We start from the raw sequence: 25717 nt of genomic DNA, 5'->3' as shown, positions 1-25717 counted from the left end.
TTATAGAGCCTGTCTACATAGAAGCCAGAAATAGTCTCATGTGGTAATAATCTGGTTGCAGTTACAGCAAAAGAAATGTTCCCCAATACTCAGGAATTTTGAGATAACTCACTTTTCTCTCCTGCCAGGAGACAGAGGTAAAAGCCCTGGTGCCTGCCCTGGAGGGGGACTTGCACAGGGAAAAGAGAAGATGGTGCTTTGAATTCTCAGCAGTGGGGTTGGAGGGAGAGCGAAGACAGACTGAAGACCTAGGGGGGCGGCAAGGAGAACTGGAAGCCACAATGGAGTCCAGACGTGACTTCGAAACCCCTAGAATCTGAAACCGAGGGCAGCCTAAGGACAGGGAGTGTAGTGAAAGCAATGGGTGAAAAGAGGCACTTTCCCACAAGCCAGCCATTCACACCTGAAGCAAAGTGGAGAATCAAGACGTCAATTTCCACAGCAAACTGGTCCTGCTCTCTGCAGTGATAAAATGATCACCCTGGGCCAAGTCTCATATACGGCAAATGTAAAGGGGAGGTCCTGTCCCCTGAGCTCCCATAAGCCCTTTCTACACCTCAAATTTTCTCATGTGTAAATTAGAAATAATAATACCTACATTAAAAAATTGTTGGGGGAGTTCCCATCGTGGCTCAGTGGTTAATGGACCCAACTAGCATCCATGAAGACACGGGTTCGATCCCTGGCCTTGCTCAGTGGGTGAAGGATCTGGCTTTGCCACGAGGTGTGGCGTGGGTCACAGATGCGTCTCGAGTCCAGCCTTGCTGTGGCTCTGGCATAGGCCGGAAGCTACAGATCTGATTGGACCCCTAGCCTGGGAACCTCCATATGCCGCAGGTGTGGCCCTAAAAATGCAAAAAAAAAAAAAAATTGTTGGGAAGACTTGACATAGTGTATGTAAAACAGCTTGCATAGCATCTGGAGTAAGAGTTGCTCAATACATGGCATCGGTTGTCTTTGTTGGTGTTACCTGCAAATATAACTAAATAGCATAATGGTGGATCCATGAACTAGCTCATTCAATCTTCATTTCATACTTCTTTTGGGATAACTTCCTGTATTGCCATGTCTGTGAAACTAGGAACTACATTTCCCAGACTCCTTTGCTCTTAGGGTCTGGGTACCAGTTAGATTCTACATACTACAGCCAAGCGTGTGAGATTCAGAAGATGGAAGGAAATGGAGGCCATTTTCATGTCGCTGTTTCACTTATAAAGTCACAAAGACACAAGTGGCATGAAGCAGGGGGGCAGTGGTGGAAGCATCTGTTTGACATCCAGATCACAGCTGCAGTGGTTTGCTCTTGGCATCAATCAGTGGTGTCCCCTGATTTCCATTTCTCTAACCCTTCCAGTGACCTTGTAAGCATCTAATTCCTTTATTAAATACTTTCTGTTCAAAATACCTAGAGAGATGATTCCTAAAACTAGAACTGAACCCTGACTGATTCAGATATTGGTGTTTTATCTAAAGAAATATCATACATAAACTTCCGGGAAATAATTTATTTCATACTACTGCCCAAAACTTACTTAGATTTAAATTATGAGTTCCCATGTTTAAACCAGTTCAGTGCCTTATTGATGCCATTCCCTTTGAAAGCTGTTGAGATAACCCAAATAAATTTTTCTGGGATCCAGAACAGATAATTCTGTATTTGTATATCAAAATAAAAGATGTACTGTGTTTTTGTGAGCATCATAACTCATCCATTGTCATTCTTTATATTTTATTTCATTGAGAGGAAATAAAATAAATAAAAATTTTGCTTGAAATAATTTTGCCTCCTAATATCCATTTTTCTTTCCTTTCCTGGTATTAATGACCCCAATTTTTAGCTGGAGACACTGCTACCCTCCCACTCTCCCTTAAATCTAGGTCATAACTACATAACTATATGACTAAATTTTGGCCAGTTAGATGTAAGAAAAAGTGTTGTTTAACTTCTAGAAATTGTCTCTAGAAGGAAGGTATGGAGATTTCTTTGCCCCTTCCTCCTTCCTGTTGGCTGGAGTGCAAATGTGATGACAGGAGCACTAATAGCCATCTTGGGTCATGAGGTAGTATACTAACCACAGAGTAGAGTAGAAGAGAATGAGCCTGTGGCCTGCAGAGTGGCCACATAAGCCTGGATTGTGTTATCTCCGGATTTCTTTTACATAAGAAAAAAAACCAGTCTCTCACTTTTTATACTCACTATTATTTTGTTTCTGACTTGTTATTATATGTAGCCAAATCTACTGCTAATTAATATAAGGGGAAGATCCAAACTTCTCCTCCTATCAACCATGGACTATATCTCAGTTTCTAAAAACAAGTGCATTCTCAAAAGCTGACCAACTCCTAAAACACAGTAAGGCATGCTGCCCCAAATGCTAATCTCAGTTTAAAGACATGAAATGATTTCACGGAGGCCAACTCCGTGTATACAGCAACACGGTTTCTAAGCCAGGTGAATAAGTTTGATTTGCTCATATTACTTTCAAAATCAAATTGAGGCATCAGTTTTGAATAAACAGCAAATCTTCCACCTTAGCTGATGGTCCATTCATTAAGACTAGCATTATTGATTTAAAATGGCTCAATTTTGGTTTAAACTGGCCCTCTGCTGTTCATCGTGTGACCACACTGCTGTTGACAGCACATCCTATAGTATAATCTGCTTTGCAGCTCTCTATTCCAGAGTCCATAGATCAGAGGGTTAAAACACTGGGCAAACGCGAAGACTCCAAAGAGCACCAGATTTAACGCAGAGAAAAACACGCCACACTTCTTTCCCAAACCTATGAATAACAGGGTTGGTATTACATGCAAACCCAACTGCACTAAATGGATAAGGACTGTTTTCCTTGCTTTGATATTGGACCTATTAAAGTGGCCAGCCCGTTTCCCTTCTTTGTATATCAGAGAGTAACTTAGAAGAATGATAGACAGAAGGAGGAAAAGGAAAGCCATGCCGATGGCTCTGGCAGGAATGCCATTCAAGATCACCGGGCAAAGGGGTTCAGATTTTAAAAGAGCAACCCAAGTGGAGTTAGTGCCCTCTATGAGGAATAAGCAAACATTCTTCAGTATAATGATTACCCAGATCCCAGCCAGAATCCGGTATTTAACTAAATCTACAAAGGACAGAGATTTCAAAGGCCAGCAAATCACTAGGTAGGTGTGGACAGCCATCAGGGCCAGAGTGAAGAGAATCCCTTCCCCAACACTGAGCTGTGCCCCGAATACCACCCAGCACATCAGCAGGGAGCTGTTGGCCAGCATGGCCCGCATCCCCTGGAAAACCACCCCCAGGCCACAGTAGGAGGAGATGCACAGCAGATGGTGGCAAAGCAGGATGTATCGGACCTCGCTTCTCATCTTGGAGTTCTGTGACACTATGGAGACAATGATGACCGTGGTGAAGGTGGCAAAGGAGAAAGCCACCACGTATACAGAGGCCTTCACTGTTGCTTCCAGTCTCAGCCAATGCGACGTGTTGCAGTGCTCGGAAGACACGTTCATGATCTTCAGGCCACCTTGGCTCCTGCAGGAGAAAGAACTACAAAGGGTGAATTTGCGTTAAAGCCTCTCATGTGGTCTTCCAACGCTCTGACCTTGGGGACAGTCTCAAGCAACAGAGTATATGTTTTTCGTTACAGATGATGGCAACTTTAGAGAGAGTGTTGACGCGGATCAAAGAAATTATCTGGGGAGCTCCCGTCATGGCTCAGTGGTTAACCAACCCGACTAGTATCCATGAGGATGAGGGTTTGATCCCTGGCCCCGCTCAGTGGGTTAAGGATCCAGAATTGCCACAAGCTGCAGTGTAGGTCTCAGATGCAGCTTGGATCTGGCTTTGCTGTGGCAGTGGTTTAGGCTGGCAGGGGCAGCTCTGATTTGACCCCTTGCCTGGGAACCTCCATATGACATGGGGGCAGCCCTAAAAAGACAAAAAAAGAAAATCATCTGAGGGAGTTCCCACTGTGGCTCAGTGGGTTACGAACCTGACTAGCATGCATGAGGATGTGGGTTTAGGATCCAGAATTGCCACAAGCTGCAGTGTAGGTCTCAGATGCAGCTTGGATCTGGCTTTGCTGTGGCAGTGGTTTAGGCTGGTAGGTGCAACTCTGATTTGACCCCTATCCTGGCAACTTCCATATGCTGCAGGCACAGAAGCTGCATCCCTAAAAAGACAAAAAAAGAAAAGAAAAAAGAAAGAAATCATTTGGAGTCTTCATTTCAGGTGAGTGAGTACCGTGATATTATGATTTATAATAAGAAATACACACACACACACACACACACACACACACACACACATATATATATATATACATACTTGGTCTTCATTTCAATTCTAGCACAGAGCTAAAACTCTTGGAACACGCTAAGTGATGAGATTGAGGGACATTTGTTATGTTAATGAGGTGACTTTTGGAAAGTCCCTAAGTCACCTGAGTATAGGGACCCCTCGGGCGGGTGTGGGGAGGTTTGAGGAGGGGGGCCAACCATGTGATTAAAAGGTTGGAACTTTCAGTCCCACCCCTTCCCCAAACCTTCAGGGAGAGGAGAGGGGCTGGAGGTTGAATGAATCACCAGTGGCTAATGATTCAATCAATTGCGGCTGTGCAATGAAGCCTTCCCCAAAACCCAAAGGACAGGGCTGGGAAAGCTTCCATGTTGGTGAAGCTTCAGGGGACAGTGACACACCAGGAGAGGGTGTGGAAGCTTTGTGGCCCCTACCCACACCTTGCCCTTCGCATCTCTTCCGTTGGCTACTTCTGAGTTACATGCTCTTGCACTAAACGGGTGATCTAGTAAGTAAAATATTCTCTTGGTTCTGTGAGCCCCTTTAAGGAAATTAATCCAATGCAAGAAGGTACACAGGTGACAACCTGGCCTCCCAACTGGTGTCTGAGCAGGGATGTGAGACAGTCTTATAAGACTGAGCCCTTAACCTGCGGGGTCTGGCTCTGCCTCCAGGTTTACAGAATTGAACGGAGTTGAAATGTAGGACTCCCAGCCTATGTTGAAGAATTGCCTTGGTTGTGGTGGTGGGAGGGGTTGTGGGGGGACTACCACACAGGAAATAGGATCAGAATTTTAAACATATGCTCAAATCATCTAAAAGGTGGGGGGGGAATGAAAGGTGTTCTCTAAATACTCCCAGCAAGTTGCGCCAAAGCAGGTCAAAGTTTTATTCCTTAAGCCTCCTTTGCCATCTTTGTCAGAACTTTTTTCTTCAATTTGGAGGATAAACCACAACTTTGTCAAGGTCCATGATTAGCTACCAAACCCTCGTTAACATTTAATGCAGGCAAATGTCTATGGGAAAAATTAGGGCCAAAGGTGTGAGGAATGTGGGGAAGTTGTTGCTGCAAATGGATCCGGGTCCCTAAGACGGGAAAGGGAGAGCAAAATGATAATGAAAATGAAAATGATAATGAAAATGAAAATGAAAATGATAATGACGGCAATCATGGATGATGAAGTACTTTCTAGGGATCAAAAACTTTCCTCAGAGAATATTCCTTACTAAGTCTGGAGTATGTTTTATTTTTTACCCCATGGTTTTTGTTTGTTTGTTTGTTTTTGCTTTTTAGGGCCACACCCTCAGCGTATGGAGGTTCCCAGGCTAGCGGTCAAATCGGACCCCTAGTAGCCACTGGCCTACGCCACAGCCACAGCAATGCGGGTTCCCAGTCGTGTCTGCGACCTACACCACAGCTCACGGCAGTGCCGGATCCTTAACCCACGGAGCAAGGATCGAACTCGTGTCCCCATGGATGCTAGTCAGATTGGTTAATCGCAGAGCCACGACAGGAACTCCATCTACCCCATGGTTGATTATGCACTTTTCACAAGTGGGAAACCTCAGATGTAGGACAAGTAACAAGCTACTCAAGGTCGTACAGTTGTCACCTTGGTCGGGCCAGGATTTGGATTAGGAACAAGGCCTGAGCTGACTCTCTCAGCCACGGCAAGGCCAAAGGGATGCATTCTCCCAGTGCATCTTGGGTCAATGTCATTTGGCCAGCTGGACCCATTTGTAGGAACGCTTGTTTCTATTGCTGAGGAGCTGGAAGAGGGCATGCCCAGGAAGGTGCTGGGATCTCAGTGTTGCTGCAGGATGGGGCCCACTAAGACGGTAAGACGTGCCCAGTAGCCTGATAAAGCTTCCCAAGCATGCACAGCACACTGTGTGGCATCTTGGAAGCTCCCAAATGACAATGTCATTGCTGTCTCTGTGAAAAGTCTGCTGGAGAAATACCGACAGTTGCCTCCCCACTGCCCTGCAGCCAAGCGCCTGGGCCCCTCCGTAGCCTTGCCACCTCACTTCCTTACAACCTTCCTCAGACATCGCCTGCTCCTCCATCACAGAAGCTCGGACGGGGAGTAAACTTCTGCCTCATGGAAAAATCATTCTGCAGACTGTGCTGAGTCCATCAGGGTCTGTCTCTTAAAAATCGAACCCAAGGATTCTCAGAGAATGCAGTTCGAGTGCAATGTCATTGACCTGCCAGTCATGTTGGCGTGCAGATGAGAGGAAGAGAGAGAGGCAGAGAGGGGTAGGGGAGAAGCAGAGAGAAGCAGGGACCACGAAGGCCCCGGCAAGACACAGAGCAAATGGGGGTTCCTGGACTTCCGGTTCCACCAAGAGGCCCTGCATTTTCTGTCCTTGGTTCTGAAAACATTACGCACACCCCTCTACTATTTGGGCTAGCTTAGATAAGTTTCTATTCTTTTATTCTGGCTCCCAGAGATCAAAGTATATCAAATGGACCCTGAAGAGGCACAGTAAATGCTATTGATTTCCTAAAGGGCAAATCACAGTGGAGGTACAACCACTGCAAATTCCTAAGAATCTAAAATGCCAGGTTCCTTATGAAATCCTTCACTGAAGGTGTAATTTTCCCCCCTACATATTGCATTTCACCCTCTGTGGAGACTTTTCCCTATTCTGATGGATTTTTCTGCATTGTCATGCTGTTAAACTCCAGGCATTTACTCTCTCTACTCTCCAGCTCTTCAGCAAGGAACAGAAATTGTAATGATCATTGTCATTGTCAAGATTTCTTTTAGCTGCAGATTTTTGAGTCTGCAAGAACTCCTCAATAATGAACAGGAAAATGCACATCTGCCTGCAATAAATGCCTTTTCCTTAACCTCTGGCTCCCAGAGCACAGGACTGTAGCTGCCCTCAGGGTACCACCTTCAAAATTAAGGGCTTCCTTGGGCATTCCCCTTGTGGCTCAGTGGTAACGAACCCAACTAGTATCCAAGAGGTTGTGGGTTTGATCCCTGGCCTTGCTCAGTGGGTTAAGGATCCCATATTGCCATGAGCTGTGATGCAGGTTGCAGACATGGCTTGGATCCCACATTGCTCTGGCTGTGGTATAGGGTGGTGGCTGTAGCTTAGATCTGACCCCTAGCCTGGGAACTTTCATATACCTCAGGTGCATCCCTAAGAAGTAAAGAAAGAGAAGAAACTGAGGGCTTCCATAAAGACTGCATGAAGCCCTGGTAAGAGAGAACCCTCTACCCTCAGCTGGGGAATCATATGAACTGAGCTCTAGGCCTAGATCTGCTGCCAACAGTGAGTAAGATTTTGGATACAGAAACCCCTGTGCTTCTCTGGTCCATGTCCCCTTACCTCGTACTCAGTCATAATGGCCAAGCTCCACATCCTTTCTCTCTGTAGCTATAGTCAACCTCATGCGTATCCCCAGGGGCCAGCTCTTAACTCAGGCCTGGAGTATCTGGGCTTTTCCCTTATTCCTGAGAATAAGATTATCCCAACCTCTGCCCCAGAATGTTCTCACCTCATTCCTTGTCTCACTAACCTGAATGGAGCCCCTGGACCTCTAGGACAGGGACTGCCTCGTGCTTCCAGACCCCCTCTTGGGATCTGAAACCCAGCCTCTGAGCCCCAGACTTAAGGTGGTTGCTCCTGGCAGGATCCACAGTGGTGACAGCCTCCCTAACAGCCTGGCCCTCCCAACAGTGCCCACTCCTGAGCTAACTGTTGGTGGGTGACTCAGCTGATGGGTTACTTTCCTCATTATTTGGTCTTGCTCCCACCCACCCCCATTCTGCCCAGAATCCCAGTGTTGCACTAGAGCACCCCTGCTGGAGTCCTCATTCCTGCTCAGCTGGACTTACCTGCACCTGCATCCCACCTCTCCTCCCCCCCACACCTGTCTAGTTCATTTGACAGCACCTTCCCAATGGCGATGAGTAGGGCTTGACTGACTGTGTTCTAAGAGGTACAGAGCATGAGTGACTGTCATTATGTGTCTTCTAGAATAAAATTTGCAAAGCTGTTTCTGAATTACTGCAGCTGCAGCTGTAATAAAGGCTATACTACAATCCCCTCCCTCCAGAGCTGAAAAGATTTCAGGAAACTATGGTTGAGACCAGGCAAAGACTAGTTCCTTTAGTTTTCTAACATATTTGAGGCACGAATCAACATGGCACAGTGTTTCATTGCTCTACTCAACCAATCTCTACTGAGCCTGGAAATAAACCATGTATTATTCTAATCAGTCTAGCGAAAAAGTGCTAAAACACAGGCATCCGCCTGCAGAAGCTCCTGGTCCAGTGGAAGATGCAGGATACATTGTAATTCACAATAACCAAAAGCATCATGTCTAGTTTTAGTCATTTAGAAAATTAAAAAAAAAAAAGCTGGATGTGCTATGGGAGGGTTGTTTAGAAATAGGAGCTCTCACTGTGGCCTGAAGCAGTCCAAGAGAACTCCCTGGCGGAGCGGAGAAATGAATCAGACCTTTCTTTTTTTTTTTTTTTTTTTGTCTTTTTGCCTTTTCTAGGGCTGCTCCCAAAGCATATGGAGATTCCCAGGCTAGGGTCTAATCGGAGCTGTAGCCGCTGGCCTACGCCAGAGCCACAGCAACACAGGATCCAAGCCACATCTGCGACCTACACCACAGCTCACGACAATGCCAGATCCTTAACCCACTGATTGGGGCCAGGGATCGAACATGCAACCTCATGTTTCCTAGTCAGATTCGTTAACCACTGCGCCATGAAGGGAACTCCGAATCAGACCTTTCAATGATGAAAACTAGAGCAAAGCAGGGCAAGGGTGAGGTGGGGAGGTAGAGGAGAGGTACAGATTCCAGGCAACAGAAAACAGTGGGAACCAAAGTGGGACAATACCCCGTGTGTCCAGGGGACAATGAGCAGATAGATTACTTTTGGTGAAGGCTTGTTTAGAGGACTACAGACAAATTAAAGCCAGGATCAAATTTGTAGGGCCTTGATGCCATGCCAAGAGTTTAAATTCATTTTGTAGGCAATAAGGAGGCTTTCTTGATTAAAATTAAGAGCAGCCCATGCCCCAGGTGAAAAGCCAATAGGAGATGTCCAGCCCTGCCTGTATATGGGTATCTGATGGGAGCTGGGCAGGACAGACAACCCTCCAAGGAGAAATTTGCACAAAGAAGGCAGCACAACCATCACAAATGGCTTAGGATACTTTTTATGCACATGAAATCTCCAGAAGGGTTGCAACTCCACAAAATCAAAGAGAGCAAGTATCGCTGCTTATCATTTATTTATGAGGCCCCAAGAAGATGGGTAATTTATTCAGGATCATGCAGCCAGAAAGACTCTCCCAGCCTCCACTTATATTCCTTCTTGAGGGTATATTTGCATATCAAGAGCTCTTGGCCAGCAAACCCATAGAATGAGCCCTCATCCATACCTATCACCTCTGCTGAAGAACAGTTCTTAGAGTCTTCTTTCTGGAATTCTAAAATGGGGAATAACTGTTTCCTTCTAGCCCAAAATGTTACCTTGGCTTCAGTTGTGAAAGAAAATACTGAAGCAAAGACAGGTCAGCAAAGAATTACAGTATGTCCACAATTGTCCCCAAAAAAATCAGAATCAGCCACCACCACTCCCTACACAAATCCCGTGAAAAGTACATGTGTGGGAGGACTGGTTGGGTACATACAAGACCAGTGAAGCACCCAGGTCTCATCCTAAGTGCCCTGCTTGGGACAAACCCCTAACGGCAGCTTACTGCTCTCGGGAGAGAGGCTGACTATACAAATGGATTTGGCCAGAACTCTCACCCATGACCTGCAGCAAACTAATGGGAAAACCAGGGTTTCATTACAGTAACCGAGCCGGTGAGGCAGCCTGTGGTAAATCAGATTTGGGTGGGGGAGGGGGCCAGGTCAGGTGGCTGTCTCTTTCTACTGATAATCCAGGAAGCCAAACAGCAACCCCTACAACAATCAGTCCAAAACAGCCAGGACTTGATGACTAGCTGACAATTTCTGTATTTTTGTCCCTGCTTCCAACTTAGGACCAACCAGAAGAAGTCAAATATGCACCCCTAACCACTCACATAAGATGCCCTGTTTCCAGCTCCACCTCCAGCTTCCCCAGGCCCACAGTCCCCCATTAGGGCCCACCTGAAACCTTCCCTTTTTTTCCATCAGAAAGCTTTCCCACACCTCTACCTGCCTGTGAGTCTCTGCCAAAATGTGGGTGATGGTGGCTGACTCCCTTATTGCAGCAAGCTCTGAATAGATAGGCTTTGCTTTTCTCCTGGGGCTAGTCTTTGTTTATGTCCACATGGGAGTGAAAAGACAGGGCTATTGGCTTTGCATGTTGAGCTGATTGATCTGTGGCAGCCCGTGCTTCCTCTCCATCCTCTGCCCCTTCCTGCCAGCACAGGGGCATAGTGGGGAGCTTGGGTCAAGTGAGGTGGATTCCCTTCGTGGAGGGGCAGCTGCTACCTTGGCCTCATTATGAGCTCTGGGTCATGGAGTATGGGGAAATTTCACTCTCCTCTCACCTTTGGAGGTCCTCCAGGCAACCATTCCTGAACAGACACCACAAATCAGAGGAACACTGGATGTGTATAAATGTGGGTGATGGGCCTGGAAGAGAGCATAAGAAAATTACACTTGGTTATAACAAAGACAAGCCATAACAGCAGATAACATGTGTTGATTGCTCACTATAAGACAGTGCCCCTGGGGGCTGACTTGCTTCATCTGCACAACAAGCCCGTTAAGTAGACTATCATTATTATTCCGATTTTTCAGTAAAGAAAGCTGAGGGGTAGAGGAAGAAAGTAACTCACAGGGGTTAATTAGCTCATGACATTGATACTGGAATTTGGACCAGGCAGTCCAACTCCAGAGCCCGCTCCCTAAACCACTGGGCCAGGGGTCCCCAGACAGTGAAGGCTGGTAATTAAAGAAGTAAAAGGTTCCCCTCACTTCTTCTCAGGGAGCTGCTGAGAAGACTGCCTTTAAATGCAATTCCCAGGATTTCTGGGATAATATTTTGTTGTTTGAGTTAGGAAAAAAAACAAATATATTGCGGCCATACTGATGAACCATGTTGATACTTGTGAATTGAGTTCCTGAGGAAGAAGAAGGAGGAGGAGGAAGAAGGAGAAGAAGAGGACGGAGAAGAAGAAGAAGAAGAAGAAGGAGAAGGAGAAAGAAGAAAAGAAAATGCTGAGCAGGTGTCAAGGTCAAAACTGTGTCCCACCCCCCCCAAAAAAAATTCAAATGTCTTACCCCGCAGAACCTCAGACTGTGACTGTATTTTGTAGATAGGGTCTTTAAAGAGGTAATTAAGTTAAAATGAAGCCACTGGGGGGATTAAGATGGCAGAATCGAAGGACTGGAGCTCAACTTCTCTCCTAAAAACAACAAAATTTACAACTAAATGCTGAGCAATCTTCAACCAAATGGACCAGAAACTTTCAAAAAGATATCCTACCCCAGAAGACAAAGAGGAGGCCACATCAAGAGGCAGGAGGGGCGATTATGTGATATAAGTAACCCCATACCTCCCGGGTGGGAAGCCCCACAGACCATAGAAAAGATCAATGAAATGAAAAGCTGGTTCTTTGAAAAGATGAACAAAGTACTGAAATTGAAACTGATTAAAAAATTTCCAACAAACAAAAGTCCAGGACCAGATGGCTTCACAGGCGAATTCTATCACACATTTAGAGAAGAGTGAATACCTATCCTTCTGAAACTATTCCAAAAAAATTGCAGAGGAAGAGATACTCCCAAGCTCATTCTATGAGGTCACCATCAACCTAATACCAAAACCAGACAAAGGTACCACAAAAAAGGAAAACTACAGGCCAATATCACTGATGAACATAGATGCAAAAATCCTCAACCAAATACTAGCAAACTGCATCCAACAATACATTAAAAGGATTGTACATCATGATCAAGTGGGATTTACTCCAGGGATGCAAGTGTTCTTCAATATCTGCACATCAATCAGTGTGACAGACCACATTAACAAACTGAAGAATAAAAACCATATGATCCTCTCCATAGACGTGGAAAAAGCCTTTGAAAAATCCAACACCCATTTCTGATAAAAACCCTTCAGAAAGTGGGCATAGCGGGAACCTACCTCAACATACTAAAGGCCATATGTGACAAACCCACAGCTAACATCATTCTCAATGGTGAAAAGCTGAAAGAATTCCCTCTGAGATCTGGAACAAGACAATGATGTCCACTCTCTCCACTACTATTCAACATAGTTTTGGAAGTCCTAGCCACAACAATCAGAGGAGTAAAAGAGATAAAAGGAATCCAAACTGGAAAGGAAGAAGTAAAACTATCACTATTTGCAGATGCCATGATACTATACCTGGATAATCCTAAAGACTACCAGACAACTGTTAGAGCTCATCCACGAATTTCGCAAAGTTGCAGGATACAAAACTTACACACAGAAATCGATGGCATTTCTATATACTAACAATGAAAGATCAGAAAGAGAAATTAGGGAAGCGATCCTGTTCACCAACACATCCAAAAGAATAAAATACCTAGGAGTAAACCTACCTAAAGAGACAAAAGACCTGTACTCTGAAAATTCTAAGACGCTGATGAAAGAAATCAAAGATGACAAAAGTAGATGGAAAGACATACCATGCTCTTGGATTGGAAGAGTCAATGTTCTCAAATGACCATACTACCCAAGGCAATCTACAGATTCAATGCAATCCCTATCAAATTTCCAAGCACATTTTTCACAGAACTCGAACAAAATATTTTAAAGTTTGTTTGGAAGCATGAAAGGCCCAGAATAGCCAAAGACATCCTGAAAAAGAAAAATGGAGCTGGAGGAATCAAGCTCCCAGACTTCAGACTATACTAGAAAGCAACAGTCATGAAAACCGTATGGTACTGGCACAAAGAGAGACATATAGATCAGTGGAACAGGATAGAAAGCCCAGAATTCAACCCACGCACCTACAGCCAACTAATCTATGACAAAGGAGGCAAGGATATACAGTGGAGAAAAGACAGCCCTTCAATAAGTGGTGCTGGGAAAACTGGACAGCCACATGGAAAAGAATGAAATTAGAACACTCCCTAACACCATACACAAAAATAAACTCAAACCCAGATATAAGACCAGATACTATAAAACTCTTAGAGGCAAACATAGACCAAACACTCTCTGACATAAATGATAGCAACATCTTCTCAGATCCACCTCTTAGAGTAATTACAATAAAAACAAAAATAAACAAATGGGACTTAATTAAACTTCAAAGTTTCTGCACAGCAAATGAAACCCTAAAGAAAACAAAAAGACAACCCAAAGAATGGGAGAATATATTTACAAATGAATCAACTGACAAGGGATTAATCTCCAAAATTTATAAACACCTCCTACCACTCAATACAAAAAAAAAAAAAAAAAAAAAAAATCCATCAAAAAATGGGCAGAAGATCTAAACGGACAATTCTCCAAAGAAGACATACAGATGGCCAAAAAACACATGAAAAGATGTTCAACATAACTCATTATTAGAGAAATGCAAATCAAAACCAGTATGAGGTACCACCTTACACCAGCCAGGATGGTCATCATCAAAAAGTCTGAACAATAAGTGCTGGAGAGGGTGTGGAGAAAAAGGAACACTAGTACACTGTTAGTGGGATTGTAAATTAGTGCAACCACTGTGGAAAACAGTAAGGAGATTCCTCAGAAAACTAAAAATAGAACTACCATTTGATCTAGCAATCCCACTCCTGCACACCTACCCAGAGAAAACCATGACTTGCAAAGACACATGTACTCCAATGTTCATTGCAGCACTATTTTCAATAGCCAAGACATGAAAACAACTAAATGTCCATCTACAGAGGAGTGGATCAAGAAGACGTGGTACATATACACAATGGAATATTACTCATCCATTAAAAGGAACGAAATACCAGCATTTTTAGCAACATGGATGGACTTAGAAATTATCATGCTAAGTGAAATCAGCCATACAATGAGACACCAACATCAAATGCTTTCACTGACATGTGGAATCTGAAAAAAGGATAGGATGAACTTCTTTGCAGAACAGATGCTGACTCACAGACATTGAAAAACTTAAGGTCTCCAGAGGAGACAGTTTGGTGGGTGGGGGGATGTGCTAGGGTTTTGGGATGGAAGTCCTGTGATTTTGGATTGTGATGATCATTGTACAACAATAAATGTAATAAATTCAAAATAAATAAATAAAAAAGAAAGAAAAAAAAATGAAGCCATTAGGGAAGCAGTCATCCAATCTGACTGATGCCCTGTGTTCTTATAAGAGAGGAAATTAGGATATACAGAGTGAGACCCTGTGTGTGCTCAGAGGAAAGGCCATGTAAAGAGGTAGCAGGAGGCCAACTATCTGCAAGGCAAAGAGAGAGGCCTCAGGAAACCACCCCTGCCAGCACCTTGATCTTGGATTCCCAGCCTCCAGAACTGAGAAACTAAAAGTCTATTGTTTAAGGCAGCCAGACCATGGCATTTTGTTATGGCCACCTGAGCTCTCTGGTACAGCAGGGAGAAGCAGCTATCAGCTACCACCTAACATCCAGGTAGCTGAGAATGGCTTTCCATGGCTCCAGCTAGACTCCTTCCAGAACTTGAACCTGGGAATTTCTGAAGAAGGGAAGATCTCTGATCTCTGAGATGGAGAAGAGCTTTCCTTTCCCAGGTGCTTAATGTTCATGGGGCAGTGTCTGCCATTATCTGACTCACTGCCAAAGAGAAAAACTCATCAGCCGAGAAGAAACTTTAGAAATGATTTCCAGCATTGAGTGGTTGCTGGCAGAAGGCCAATGAGAAAAAGTGGATACTTCCAGAATGGCCCTTAAAACCCTTCCCAAATAATCAGACCTTCTCCTCTCCCACAATAAACATGCCACCTTCTCTTTAAACATGTCTTTCACTTTGCTCTAATCTTGGCCTTACTTCTTTGGTACTTTAAAAATCATTCCAGTGTGTGAAGCCTCTGGGATCACCTCTGTTATTCTCTTCCAAGCGGGCAGGAAGGAAGGGAGGGAACTGGTATTTACCGAACACCAGGCACTTGACATCAAGAAGAAGCACTTGCAAAACAGTAGCCGTGATTGTTAACCATCTGGAAACAATTCCCAGAGGTGACGGGAAGAACCGGGTGAAATCACAAAGCCTCTGAAGGTGTATCCTGTGACTTCTAAAGGCAGAAAAATCACACATTTTCCTAGTGAGTGTTTTCCCAGGCATTTGACTTTTGAGTGTTAGCCTACCTTTTTTTATGAAAAGGGAAATCCTCCAGCTTCCTTCCTCAATTGTTTTCTCATCAAAACTTTGATCTACAGAAGTTCTTGTAAGCACTCCTAGGATTCCTTCATCTAGAGACCCACTACCTTGCTTTAGAAGACACTTGGCCTTTTCTAAACTACTCAATGCTCAAAAACACTTCTTAAAAAACAACATGAACCATACACCTATGATCAATTCATCTCTGACAAAGGAGGCAAGAGTATACAATGGAGAAAAGACAGTCACTTTGGCAAATGGTGTGGGGACAACTAGATGATCACACGTAAGTCAGTGAAGTTAGAAGACACCCTCACACTATATACACAAGAATAAACTCAAAATGGCCTAAAGACTTAAATATAAGACATGATACCATAAAACTCCCAGAAAAGAACGTAGGCAAAACATTCCCTAACACAAATCATAGCAATACTTTCTTAGATCAGTCTCCCAAGGCAAAAGAAATAAAAGTAAAAAAATAAACAAGTGGGACCTAATCAAATGTATAAGCTTTTACACAGCAAAAGAAACCATCAACAAAAGAAAGACCACCTATGGACTGGGAGAAAATATTTGCAAACAATGTGACCAACATGGGCTTAATTTCCAAAACAGGTAAAAAGCTCATACAGCTCAATATCAAAAACACACATACTCTTGAGAAAAAGAATGCATATATATGTATGTTGTACAGCAGAAGTTGACACATTATAAATCAACTATAATTTTTTAAATTTTTTTAAAAAACCACACACACTCAAATAATGGGCAGAAAAATCTAAATAGACATTTCTCCAAAGAAGACATACAGATGGCCAGCAGGCACATGAAAAGATGCTCAGCATTGCTAGTTATTTGAGAAATGCAAATCAAAACTACTATGAGGTATCACCTCATATTGGTTGGAATGATCATCATGAAAAAGTCTACATATAATAAATGCTAGAGAAGGTGTGGAGAAAAGAGAGCCCTCCCACACTGTTGGTAGGAATGCAAATTGGTACAGGCACTACACAGTTTGAGGGTTCCTTTAAAAACTAAAAATAGAATTACCATATAATCCAGATATCCCACTCCTGGGTATATATACAAAGATTCAAATGCAAAAAAATACTTGTACCCCAATGATCATAGCACCACTATTTATAACAGCCAAGACATGAAAGCATCCTAAGTGTCCACTGATAGGTAACTGGATAAAGATGTGGTACATATATGCAGTGGAATACTACTCAGCCATAAAAAAGAACGAAATAATGCCATTCACAGCAACATGAAAGGACCTAAAGATTATCACACTGAGTGAAGTCAGTCATACAGAAAAACAAATACTGTATGACATCACATATGCAAAATCTAAAAAAAAGATACAAATGAACTTGTTTACACAACAGAACCAGACTCATAGATACAGGAAACAAATGTATGGTTAACAAAGGGGAAAGGGGAGAAAGATAAATTAGCTATTTGGAATTAACAGATACATACTACTATACAGAAAATAGATAAACAATAAGGATCTACTGTGTAAAACAGGGAACTACATTCAATATCTTATAATAACCGGTAATGGAAAAGAATCTGAAAAAGAATACATACATACATATATATATATATATATAAAATGCACAAATTTTTTTTTTTTTTGTCCTCTTGCCTTTTTAGGGCCACTCCCACGGCACATGGAAGTTCCCGGGCTAGGGCTGTAGCCGCCAGCCTACACCAGAGTCACAGCAATGCAGGATCCGAGCCGTCTGCTATGAACACCACAGCTCACGGCAACGCCAGATCCTTAATCCACTGAGCAAGGCCAGGGATCAAACCTGCAACTTCATGAATCCTAGTCAGATTCGTTAACCACTGAGCCGCAACGGGAACTCCTACAGATATTTATATATATGTATAAAATTGAATTACTTTGCTGTACACCTGAAACTAACACAACATTGTAAACCAACTATGCCTCATTTAATTAAAAAAAAAAAAAAAAAAAAAACATGCTCATGCATCTTAATTGAACACCACAAGATTTTGAAAAAGGAGGCTGCTCATGGACGGGGCAGGATGAAACAAATCCCCAAACCTGGAATATAAGCAAATACCTGAGAAGGAAGTAATGGAAAGAAAGTAGCTCGTGAGGAAGGATGATGAAGCTCTTTCCTTTTAGAACTTAGATAACCATAGGTGTGTGCGATCCACATTATTACAGTAGCAATAATGTCTGTATAAACAAAAAGGACACAATGTAATGACAGATTTCACTGTCCCATAAATTGCAGAAGAAATAAGGCATAAGACTCATTCCAGGATTTCAGAAAGATTGTTCACTACTAACTATAATAGAGTCTTTCGTAATAATATATTTTCACGCATCTTAGAAACTTAAGCAGTGAATTTATAGGAAATGACGGTACGCTGGTTAAAATAATACAGTCATTCAATTTTACTTGGCTGGAGTTCTCTGCAACGACATGGGATGGACTAAGGTACAAAAGTGGCAGAGGAGGACTGTTATTCAATCAGTTGGTGAATTCCAGCGATGTGCATGGACCTAGGAGCTGGGATAGTCAGTAACCAGTCTGAGGCAAGACTCTGATGTCAGGCAGCTTACACAATCCTGAATCTTCTGACAGTTCTCCGCAGGTGGTATGCAGATGGCCTTTCTCCCTTCCTGCCTAATTCTCCGGATGACAAAGCTCAATATAATGTCTATAAACCACAAAGAGCAAACGTCAATCTATGTGTTGCTAAGAAAATGATTCTGCATCCTATTTTCCAGAATCTCAGAGAATTTTGTCTTTGGTCTATTAGTTCGTGTCAACAGGTGTTTACCTTGTAGCATTTACTTTTGAAGTATGCTAAAGTGATTTCAGTGTTACATTGTTGCAGTTATTAAGCCTGTTAAAAATTAATTTACCTGCATATGATTTTAATATTATTAGAGTTTCTAAAATAACCCAAAACCACCAAGATGGCAACTTTTGTGCTTTGCTAGTAGGCAAACGTCTAACCAGAGTCAATGGTTTTCTTTCATTGCCCAGAAAAGATAGTTGACTCATCCTAAGCATCAAGACGTATCCCTCCTGTCTCAACAGGCTACGTCTGGCTTTAGCAAAAAGCTAGATGGTTTATCAGTACAATCTTGGCAAAGTTGATATCAGCAGATTCCATGAAGTGCTTTGGTTTTCTCTCTCTCACCCTGCTTTGGGAAGTATTGCAATCTTTCTGTCAGGCTCAATTCTACTTTCCCAAATTAGGGTAAAATTTAATTATAGCTATTCTTTTTTTAGGGCTACACCCAAGGCATATGGAAGCTCCCAGACTAGGGGTCTAATTGGAGCTACAGCGGCCAGCCTATGCCACAGCCACAGCACCTCAGGATCCGAGCTGAGTCTGTGAGCTGCAGCACAGCTTGTGGCAACACCAGATCCTTACCCACTGATCGAGGCCAGGATAGAACCCGCATCTTCATGGATACTGGTTGGGATTATTACTGCTAAGCCACAACAGGAACTCCCTAATCATAGCTATTCTTACTAACTTTTTAATATGCTGCGATTGGCTTTACTGATGGAAAGACGCTCCCTAAGATTTAAAATCTTACATGTAATATACCTTGTTTGGTTGAGTATTCCCACCTTTACTAGCTATCTTTGCACTTTCATAGTATACCTATCATGGAAAGTTAACTCTCTAGACCTGAAAAGTGTATGGTTTTAAAGAAATCTTAGAACTGAAAGTTAAAATTCTTGGAATGCCTTGACCTTTGGCCTGTTCTGAGAACTTTTATTTAGCACATAATTGACTATTAACTTGAATTTTTGTTTATTTATTGTATATGGATTTCTCTCAATTGTCAGAATGTTTGTATTTATAAAGTTCCTTTTATAGGTATATAAACCTACCTATCACAGCAAATTCTCTGCTACCAAATAAATGGACATGCATGTTCCCACAGCAAAGTCCACTTACATCAAGTTATTAAAGTCTTGGTTGTGGAGTTCCCGCCGTGGTGCAGTGGTTAACGAATCCGACTAGGAACCATGAGGTTGCGGGTTCGGTCCCTGCCCTTGCTCAGTGGGTTAACGATCCGGCGTTGCCGTGAGCCGTGGTGTAGGTTGCAGACACGGCTCGGATCCGGCGTTGCTGTGGCTCTGGCGTAGGCTGGTGGCTACAGCTCCGATTCGACCCCTAGCCTGGGAACCTCCATATGCCGTGGGAGCGGCCCAAGAAATAGCTAAAAAGACAAAAAATAAATTAATTAATTAAAAATAAAGTCTTGGTTGTTTTCATTAGCATTTATGATCTTTGTATTTAATGGATTTATTCTCAAATAAAAATGCTATTATTGCCATTATTGTTATTTTTGCAAACATTATCTGTAACCATATTTTGTGTTTTTCAAAAGAACTTACATTCTAAGGATTCTTGACAAAGAAAATTATTAACTTTGAAAACTCTCAGCTATACTACCATGGAACATTTTTGAGTGACCAAAAAATTTAGAATCAGAATTTTCAAATTTATGCTATATCCCAATCTCTCCCATTTACACATTTACATCTTCATTCAAGAAACATTTATCGGGCACCTACCATGAGGATGAGTCTGCAAAAATGAGTGAGATGGGGCCTCCATCCTCAAGAAATTTACTTCGTTGATTTGCAAGTGGGAGCAAGAGTGAACACTGGGCTCATTCATGAGAGGCACGGCAAAAACATAGATAAGTTTCAAATATTTAAAACTGGAGAATACATATGAAAACCACAAACCTTTAGAATAAAGAAATAAAATAAAGTGAGTTCCTTTCTCCTCGTCCCAAAGAGAGGATCTGGGGAAGGTATTCTTCCTTCTCTTGCTTGAAAAACCAGGGCAGGAGATGGCGAGATGAATCTATCGGGGCAGTACGGACATGGGGCTAGCGGGACAAGCCTCCTAGAAAAAGCAAGGGCACCAAAAACTTTGCTAAGGCTGTTTGAGAAAGATAGAAGGGGTAAAGAAGCCCTCTAGAAAACCACAACTGTGCCAAAAAAAAAAAAAAAAAAAAAAAAAGCTGGCATGGTGGATAGGAAGTGAGGGCAAATCTGAAAAAGGGAAATTTGTATTTATTTTTATTATTATTTTTTTTTAGGACCACACCTGGAGGTTCCCAGGCTAGGGGTCGAACCGGAGCTGTGGCTTCTGGCCTAAGCCACAGCCATAGCAACGCGGCATCCAAGCCTTGTCGGCAACGTACACCAGAGTTTAGGGCAACGCCAGATCCCCAACCCACTGAGCGAGGCCAGGGATCAAATCCACATCCTCATGGATACTAGTCTGGTTCGTTAACCACTGAGCCACGAAGGGAGCGCCAAAGGGAAACTTGTAGATGATGCCTACAGAAGGATAAACCCTCAAGAAATTATCTGATTTAAGGAAACACATGTTTCAATGGTCCAGTTAGCTAGATCTAGATACTGGTCAGCTTGGGGGTTTGCTTCAAAGAACTAAGCGGCTTCCAAAGCCATCAGGATGCTGATGCAGAGAAGCTACCCCACCAAAGAACAAAGGAGCTGCCATCCCAGGGATTCTCTGTAAACAACACAACGGGATGGGTCCAAGTTGGGTGCAAGGCTCTCCTGGGAGGTGAGGGCGGACCTTCGATAAGGGAATAAACCCCAGGGAGTGACTGAGATGAACAAACCCATCAATGGGTCCCCACAGATGCACAGCTGTGCTACACTCTGGCATAGTGAGACTGGCACCAGGACATTCAAAGGACCTTCCGAGAGAACTCTCACATTCCTGCCTTCCCTTCCACCACCTCCTTGGCCACTTGAACCACCCACATCCAATCTAAAAAATAAAACAAACCAGGGACTATAACAAAAAAGAAGCAGACTCGCAGATTTTGAGTACAAACCCGTGGTTACCAGTGGGGAGAGGGGAGGGGACAGGGGCAATAGAGGGGTAAGGGATTAAGAGGTACAAACGATTGGGTATAAAGCAAGCTGCAAGGAGTTCCCACTGTGGCACAGTGGGTTAAGGATCCGGCTGCCGTGGCTCAGATCACTGCTGAGGCCTGGGTTCGATCCCCGACCCAGTGCGGTTGATCCAAGGATTCTGTGTTGCCAAAGCAGCTGCTCAGATTCCATCCCTGGCCCAAGAACTTCCATATGCCATGGGTGCAGTGCCATTCAAAATAAATAAATAAATAAAATAACAGGAGTTCCTGTCGTGGCTCAGTGGTTAGCGAATCTGACTAGGAACCATGAGGTTGCAGGTTTGATCCCTGGCCTTGCTCAGTGGGTTAAGGACCCGGCGTTGCCATGAGCTGTGGTGTAGGTTGCAGACTCGCCTCAGATCCCACGTTGCTGTGGCTCTGGCGTAGGCCAGCGGCTACAGCTCCGATTTGACCCCTAGCCTGGGAATATCCATATGCCGCAGGAGCAGCCCAAGAAATAGCAAAAAGACAAAAAAAAATAAAAATAAAAATAAAAATAACAAAGCTACGAGACATATTATATAACATGGAGAAACTTTAAAAATTGTGAACCGGAGTTCCCATTGTGGCTCAGTGGTTAACGAATCCGACTAGGAACCATGAGGTTGCGGGTTCGGTCCCTGGCCTTGCTCAGTGGGTTAACAGTCCGGCGTTGCCGTGAGCTGTGGTGTAGGTTGCAGATGCGGCTTGGATCCTGCGTTGCTGTGGCTCTGGCGTAGGTCAGGGGCTACAGCTCCAATTCGCCCCCTAGCCTGGGAACCTCCATATGCCGCAGGAGCGGCCCAAAGAAATAGCAAAAAAAAAAAAAGACAAAAAAAAAAAATTGTGAACCACTATATTATACACCTATAATTTGAATAATACTATATACCAATTATACTTCAATTTTAAAAGAACCCTGGTGGTCCCATCGTGGCTCAGTGGTTAATGAACCCGACTAGCATCCGTGAGGACGTGGGTTCAATTCCAGGCCCCGCTTGAGAATCTGCTTTGTTCAGACTTTCAACCTGCCCTGATCTCAAATGTGTGTTTGCCACGTCATTTAGGTCTTGACTTGCTAAATGTCTATTTTCAAAACCCTGAATATTCTGATGATCCAGGATTGGTGGCCACACACGGCCATTTGCTTTTTTCAGAGTTGTCACAGAGTGTGACAAGTCCCTGCCTGGACCCCAAGGAAACGTGACCTGGTCACAAGGCAACTGTACCTACAGGAGGAAAGGCAGTCTCTAGACAGGGAACCATAGGTGATAAAAGAGATGAGCCAGGAGTTCCCATCTCGGCTCAGGGGTAACGAATCTGATTAGTATCGATGAGGACTGGGGTTCGATCCCTGGCCCCCCTCAGTGGGTTAAGGATCTGATGTTGCTATGAGCTATGTGGCTGTGGTGCAGGCCGGCGGCTGAAGCTAAGATTCCACTTCTAGCCTGGGAATTCCATATGCTGCAGGTGTGGCCCTAAAATGAAAAAAAAAAAAAAAAAAAAAAAAAAAAAAGAGCAAAAAAAAAAAAAAGGAAAGAAAAGAAAGAAAGAAAAAGAAAGGAAAGAAAGTGAGTGGGGACCAGACTGGGGACTTCAGTTTGTATGACCAGAGCTGTAAGAATCTGCATAACCCCAAAAGGATGTGACATTTTGCAGGTGGCCCTCCCAGAAAGAATGCATCCAACCTTAGACTTGGAGATGGGGAGTTCCCTTCGTGGCTCAGAGGTTAACCTGACTAGTATCCATGCGGATATGGGTTCCATCCGTGGCCTCACTCATTGGGTTAAGGATCCAGTGTTGCCGTGAGCTGTGGTGTAGGTTCCAGATGCAGCTTGGATCCCGAGTTGCTGTGGCTGTGGGGTAGGTCAGCAGCTCCAGCTGCAACTCGACCTCTAGCCTGGGAACCTCCACATGTAGCCCTAAAAAAACAAACAAAAAAAGACTTGGAGATGGTTTACTGATAAGCTTACGGTGCCTCTTTGTACAACATCAGGAGGTGACTAATTCAGTCCTGGAAATGTGATCCATGGAAACCATTCAGTGTCATTGTAGGTGCAACAGAGAGGATATTGTAATAAAAGATAAAAATAGGAGGATACTTGTTCCCTTGGAAGCAATGAAAAGCCAAGACCACTGAAGAAGCAAAGGGGCCTTGAGGAATGTAGGATCCTGATCCACTTAACAAGTACATCTCTTAAGCTGGGCTCTTCATTATTATTATTATTATTATTATTATTTTCTTTTTTTCGGGGGGGGATTTCTTGGGCCACTCCCACAGCATATGGAGGTTCCCAGGCTAGTGGTCCAATCAGAGCTGCAGCCTCCAGCCTACGCCAGAGTCACAGCAACGCAGGATCCGAGCTGCAGCTGCAACCTACACCACAGCTCACAGCAACACCGGATCCTTAGCCCACTGAGCAAGGCCAGGGATCGAACCCGCACCCTCATGGTTCCTAGTCGGATTCGTTAACCACTGAGCCACGACGGGAACTCCCATTATTATTTTCAATGAGTACCTCCCATGTGCCAGAGTGCTATGAAAAGTGTCTATAGTTAATTAAGTGAAAAAATAAGGCAGAACCCCTACATTTACAGAGCTTACAGACTTTTAGGGAAGATAGACATGTAAGCAAATAATTTCAATACTGAGTTAAGTGCTTTCATTCAAACTGTCAGAGGAGGAAGTTGAATCAGCCCAGAAATTTCAGGGAGAACTCATAGGCAGTGTCTAGAAAATAATAAGGATTTGGAGTTTCTGTTGTGGCTCAGCAGTAACGAACCCAACTAGTACCCATAAGCACAGGAGTGCGGCCTCTGACCTCCCTCGGTGGGTTAAGGACCTGGCGCTGCCATGAGCTGTGGTGTAGATCACAGACACAGCCTGGATCTGGTGTTGCTGTGGCTGTGGCGTAATCAGACAGCTACAGCTCTGATTTCACCCTACCCTGGGAACTTGCTTATGCAGCCCTAAAAAGACCAAAAAAAAAAAAGAAGAAGAAGAGAAGATAATAAGGATTCATCCATTCATTTATTTATCATGTAGGTGCTGGGTACCTCTGATTGGTCTGGAGGCTGTGCGTACAACCTTCGGCGAAACAAACACGGTCCCTCCCTGAGTGAAGTTTACATTCTGGTGGGGGAGTGGATGACATTACCAGGAGAAACACAGAATGGTTCCTTAAAACCATCCAATATCCACCGTCTGGCCTCATTTCCTCTCCCATTTGTATTTTCCTCCTGAGCCCAGAGTGCCTTGACCCCTCAAACTGGAGCATTTTGATCCTTTGGGTCAGTACAGCTCTCATGGCAAAACTGAAGTGCCAGTTTCTTGCTTACCATCCCAATGGGATCATTTCAGAAGCGCAGGATCAGATAAAGGCAGAGCTGAGAATCAATTTCAAGCAGAAATAAAAGTGAGCAATGCGATGCCCAGACTGCCATGAGAACTTCTTACCTTCCTTCACCAGCGGAGGTCTTTTCTGCCAGTGGAACAAGTTCTCCTTTCTGGGAAAAAGTATGTGGAAGAGCAGCAGGAGTTTCTTTATGAATCCTGCAAAGAACTCCCAAACCCAGCATCTAACCGATGTGGACCCAGGGAAAAGCCCGACTCTGACTTCTCCCAGAACCCTGAGTCCTCAGACCTGGGACCCCTTCTGGGTGACTTCAGCCAGTGTCACACGATGATTTCCGGTGCAGAGAAAGCCAGGGACTCTCTAGGGTGCCCACTTCCTGAAACAATACTCGGCACCCTCTGTCTGAGAAGGAAGTGGAGCAAGAGCCCAGAGCTTCCCCTTCTGCACACAGGGATCCCTCTGCAAAGTGATGCATGCTCTCTGTACCCCTTGTGGGTTGGAACCCTCTTCATTGTGTTTTAAAGTGTCAGGGAAAATGTCTCCGGAGAAGGCTAAAGCTGTTTCCACCCTAAAGTTAGGGGGAAATTCTAGCCACTGGAACCAGTGGTTTTAAATCAGATTAGCCTTCAAAGATCTCAGATTATGCCTTTAGAAATGACCACAGTTTCATAAAGAGGCAAGAGAAAGGCAGTTAATAACTTTTTCAAGACATGGTTGGTACCACGCTGAAAAGTCATATTTCCTGTTTGCCCACATGTCTGGGTTTTGGGGGGTTTTTTCGGTCATGCGCTAGGCATGTGGA

General features: G+C 43.8%; 1 protein-coding gene across 2 annotated transcripts; it reads right to left on the bottom strand.

Moving 5' to 3' along the window:
- Positions 1 to 1490: 1490 nt before the first annotated feature.
- Positions 1491 to 25199, bottom strand: LOC110257072 (uncharacterized). 2 transcript variants are annotated; one of them, XM_021075659.2, is made up of 4 exons: positions 25017 to 25199; positions 11553 to 11677; positions 10817 to 10901; positions 1491 to 3529 (listed from the first exon to the last, which is right to left on the bottom strand). In XM_021075659.2, the coding sequence occupies exon 4, from the start codon at positions 3505 to 3507 to the stop codon at positions 2593 to 2595; it is 915 nt and encodes a 304-aa protein (XP_020931318.2). In that variant the 5' UTR covers positions 3508 to 3529; positions 10817 to 10901; positions 11553 to 11677; positions 25017 to 25199; the 3' UTR covers positions 1491 to 2592. The 2 variants fall into 2 exon arrangements, with proteins under 2 accessions (XP_020931318.2, XP_020931316.2); XM_021075657.2 differs by lacking the exon at positions 11553 to 11677 and having other exon boundaries at positions 25017 to 25065.
- Between the last annotated feature and the right edge of the window lie 518 nt (positions 25200 to 25717).

The sequence above is a fragment of the Sus scrofa genome, chromosome 15 (genome assembly GCF_054392235.1).
Source record: "Sus scrofa isolate SSC_HxYL_T2T_F1_AM1 chromosome 15, Sscrofa_HxYL_maternal_Yorkshire_Landrace_v2.0, whole genome shotgun sequence".
NCBI lineage: Eukaryota > Metazoa > Chordata > Mammalia > Artiodactyla > Suidae > Sus > Sus scrofa.
Note: the sequence above shows the minus strand (reverse complement) of the source record. Positions and strands in the feature narration are given on the sequence as shown.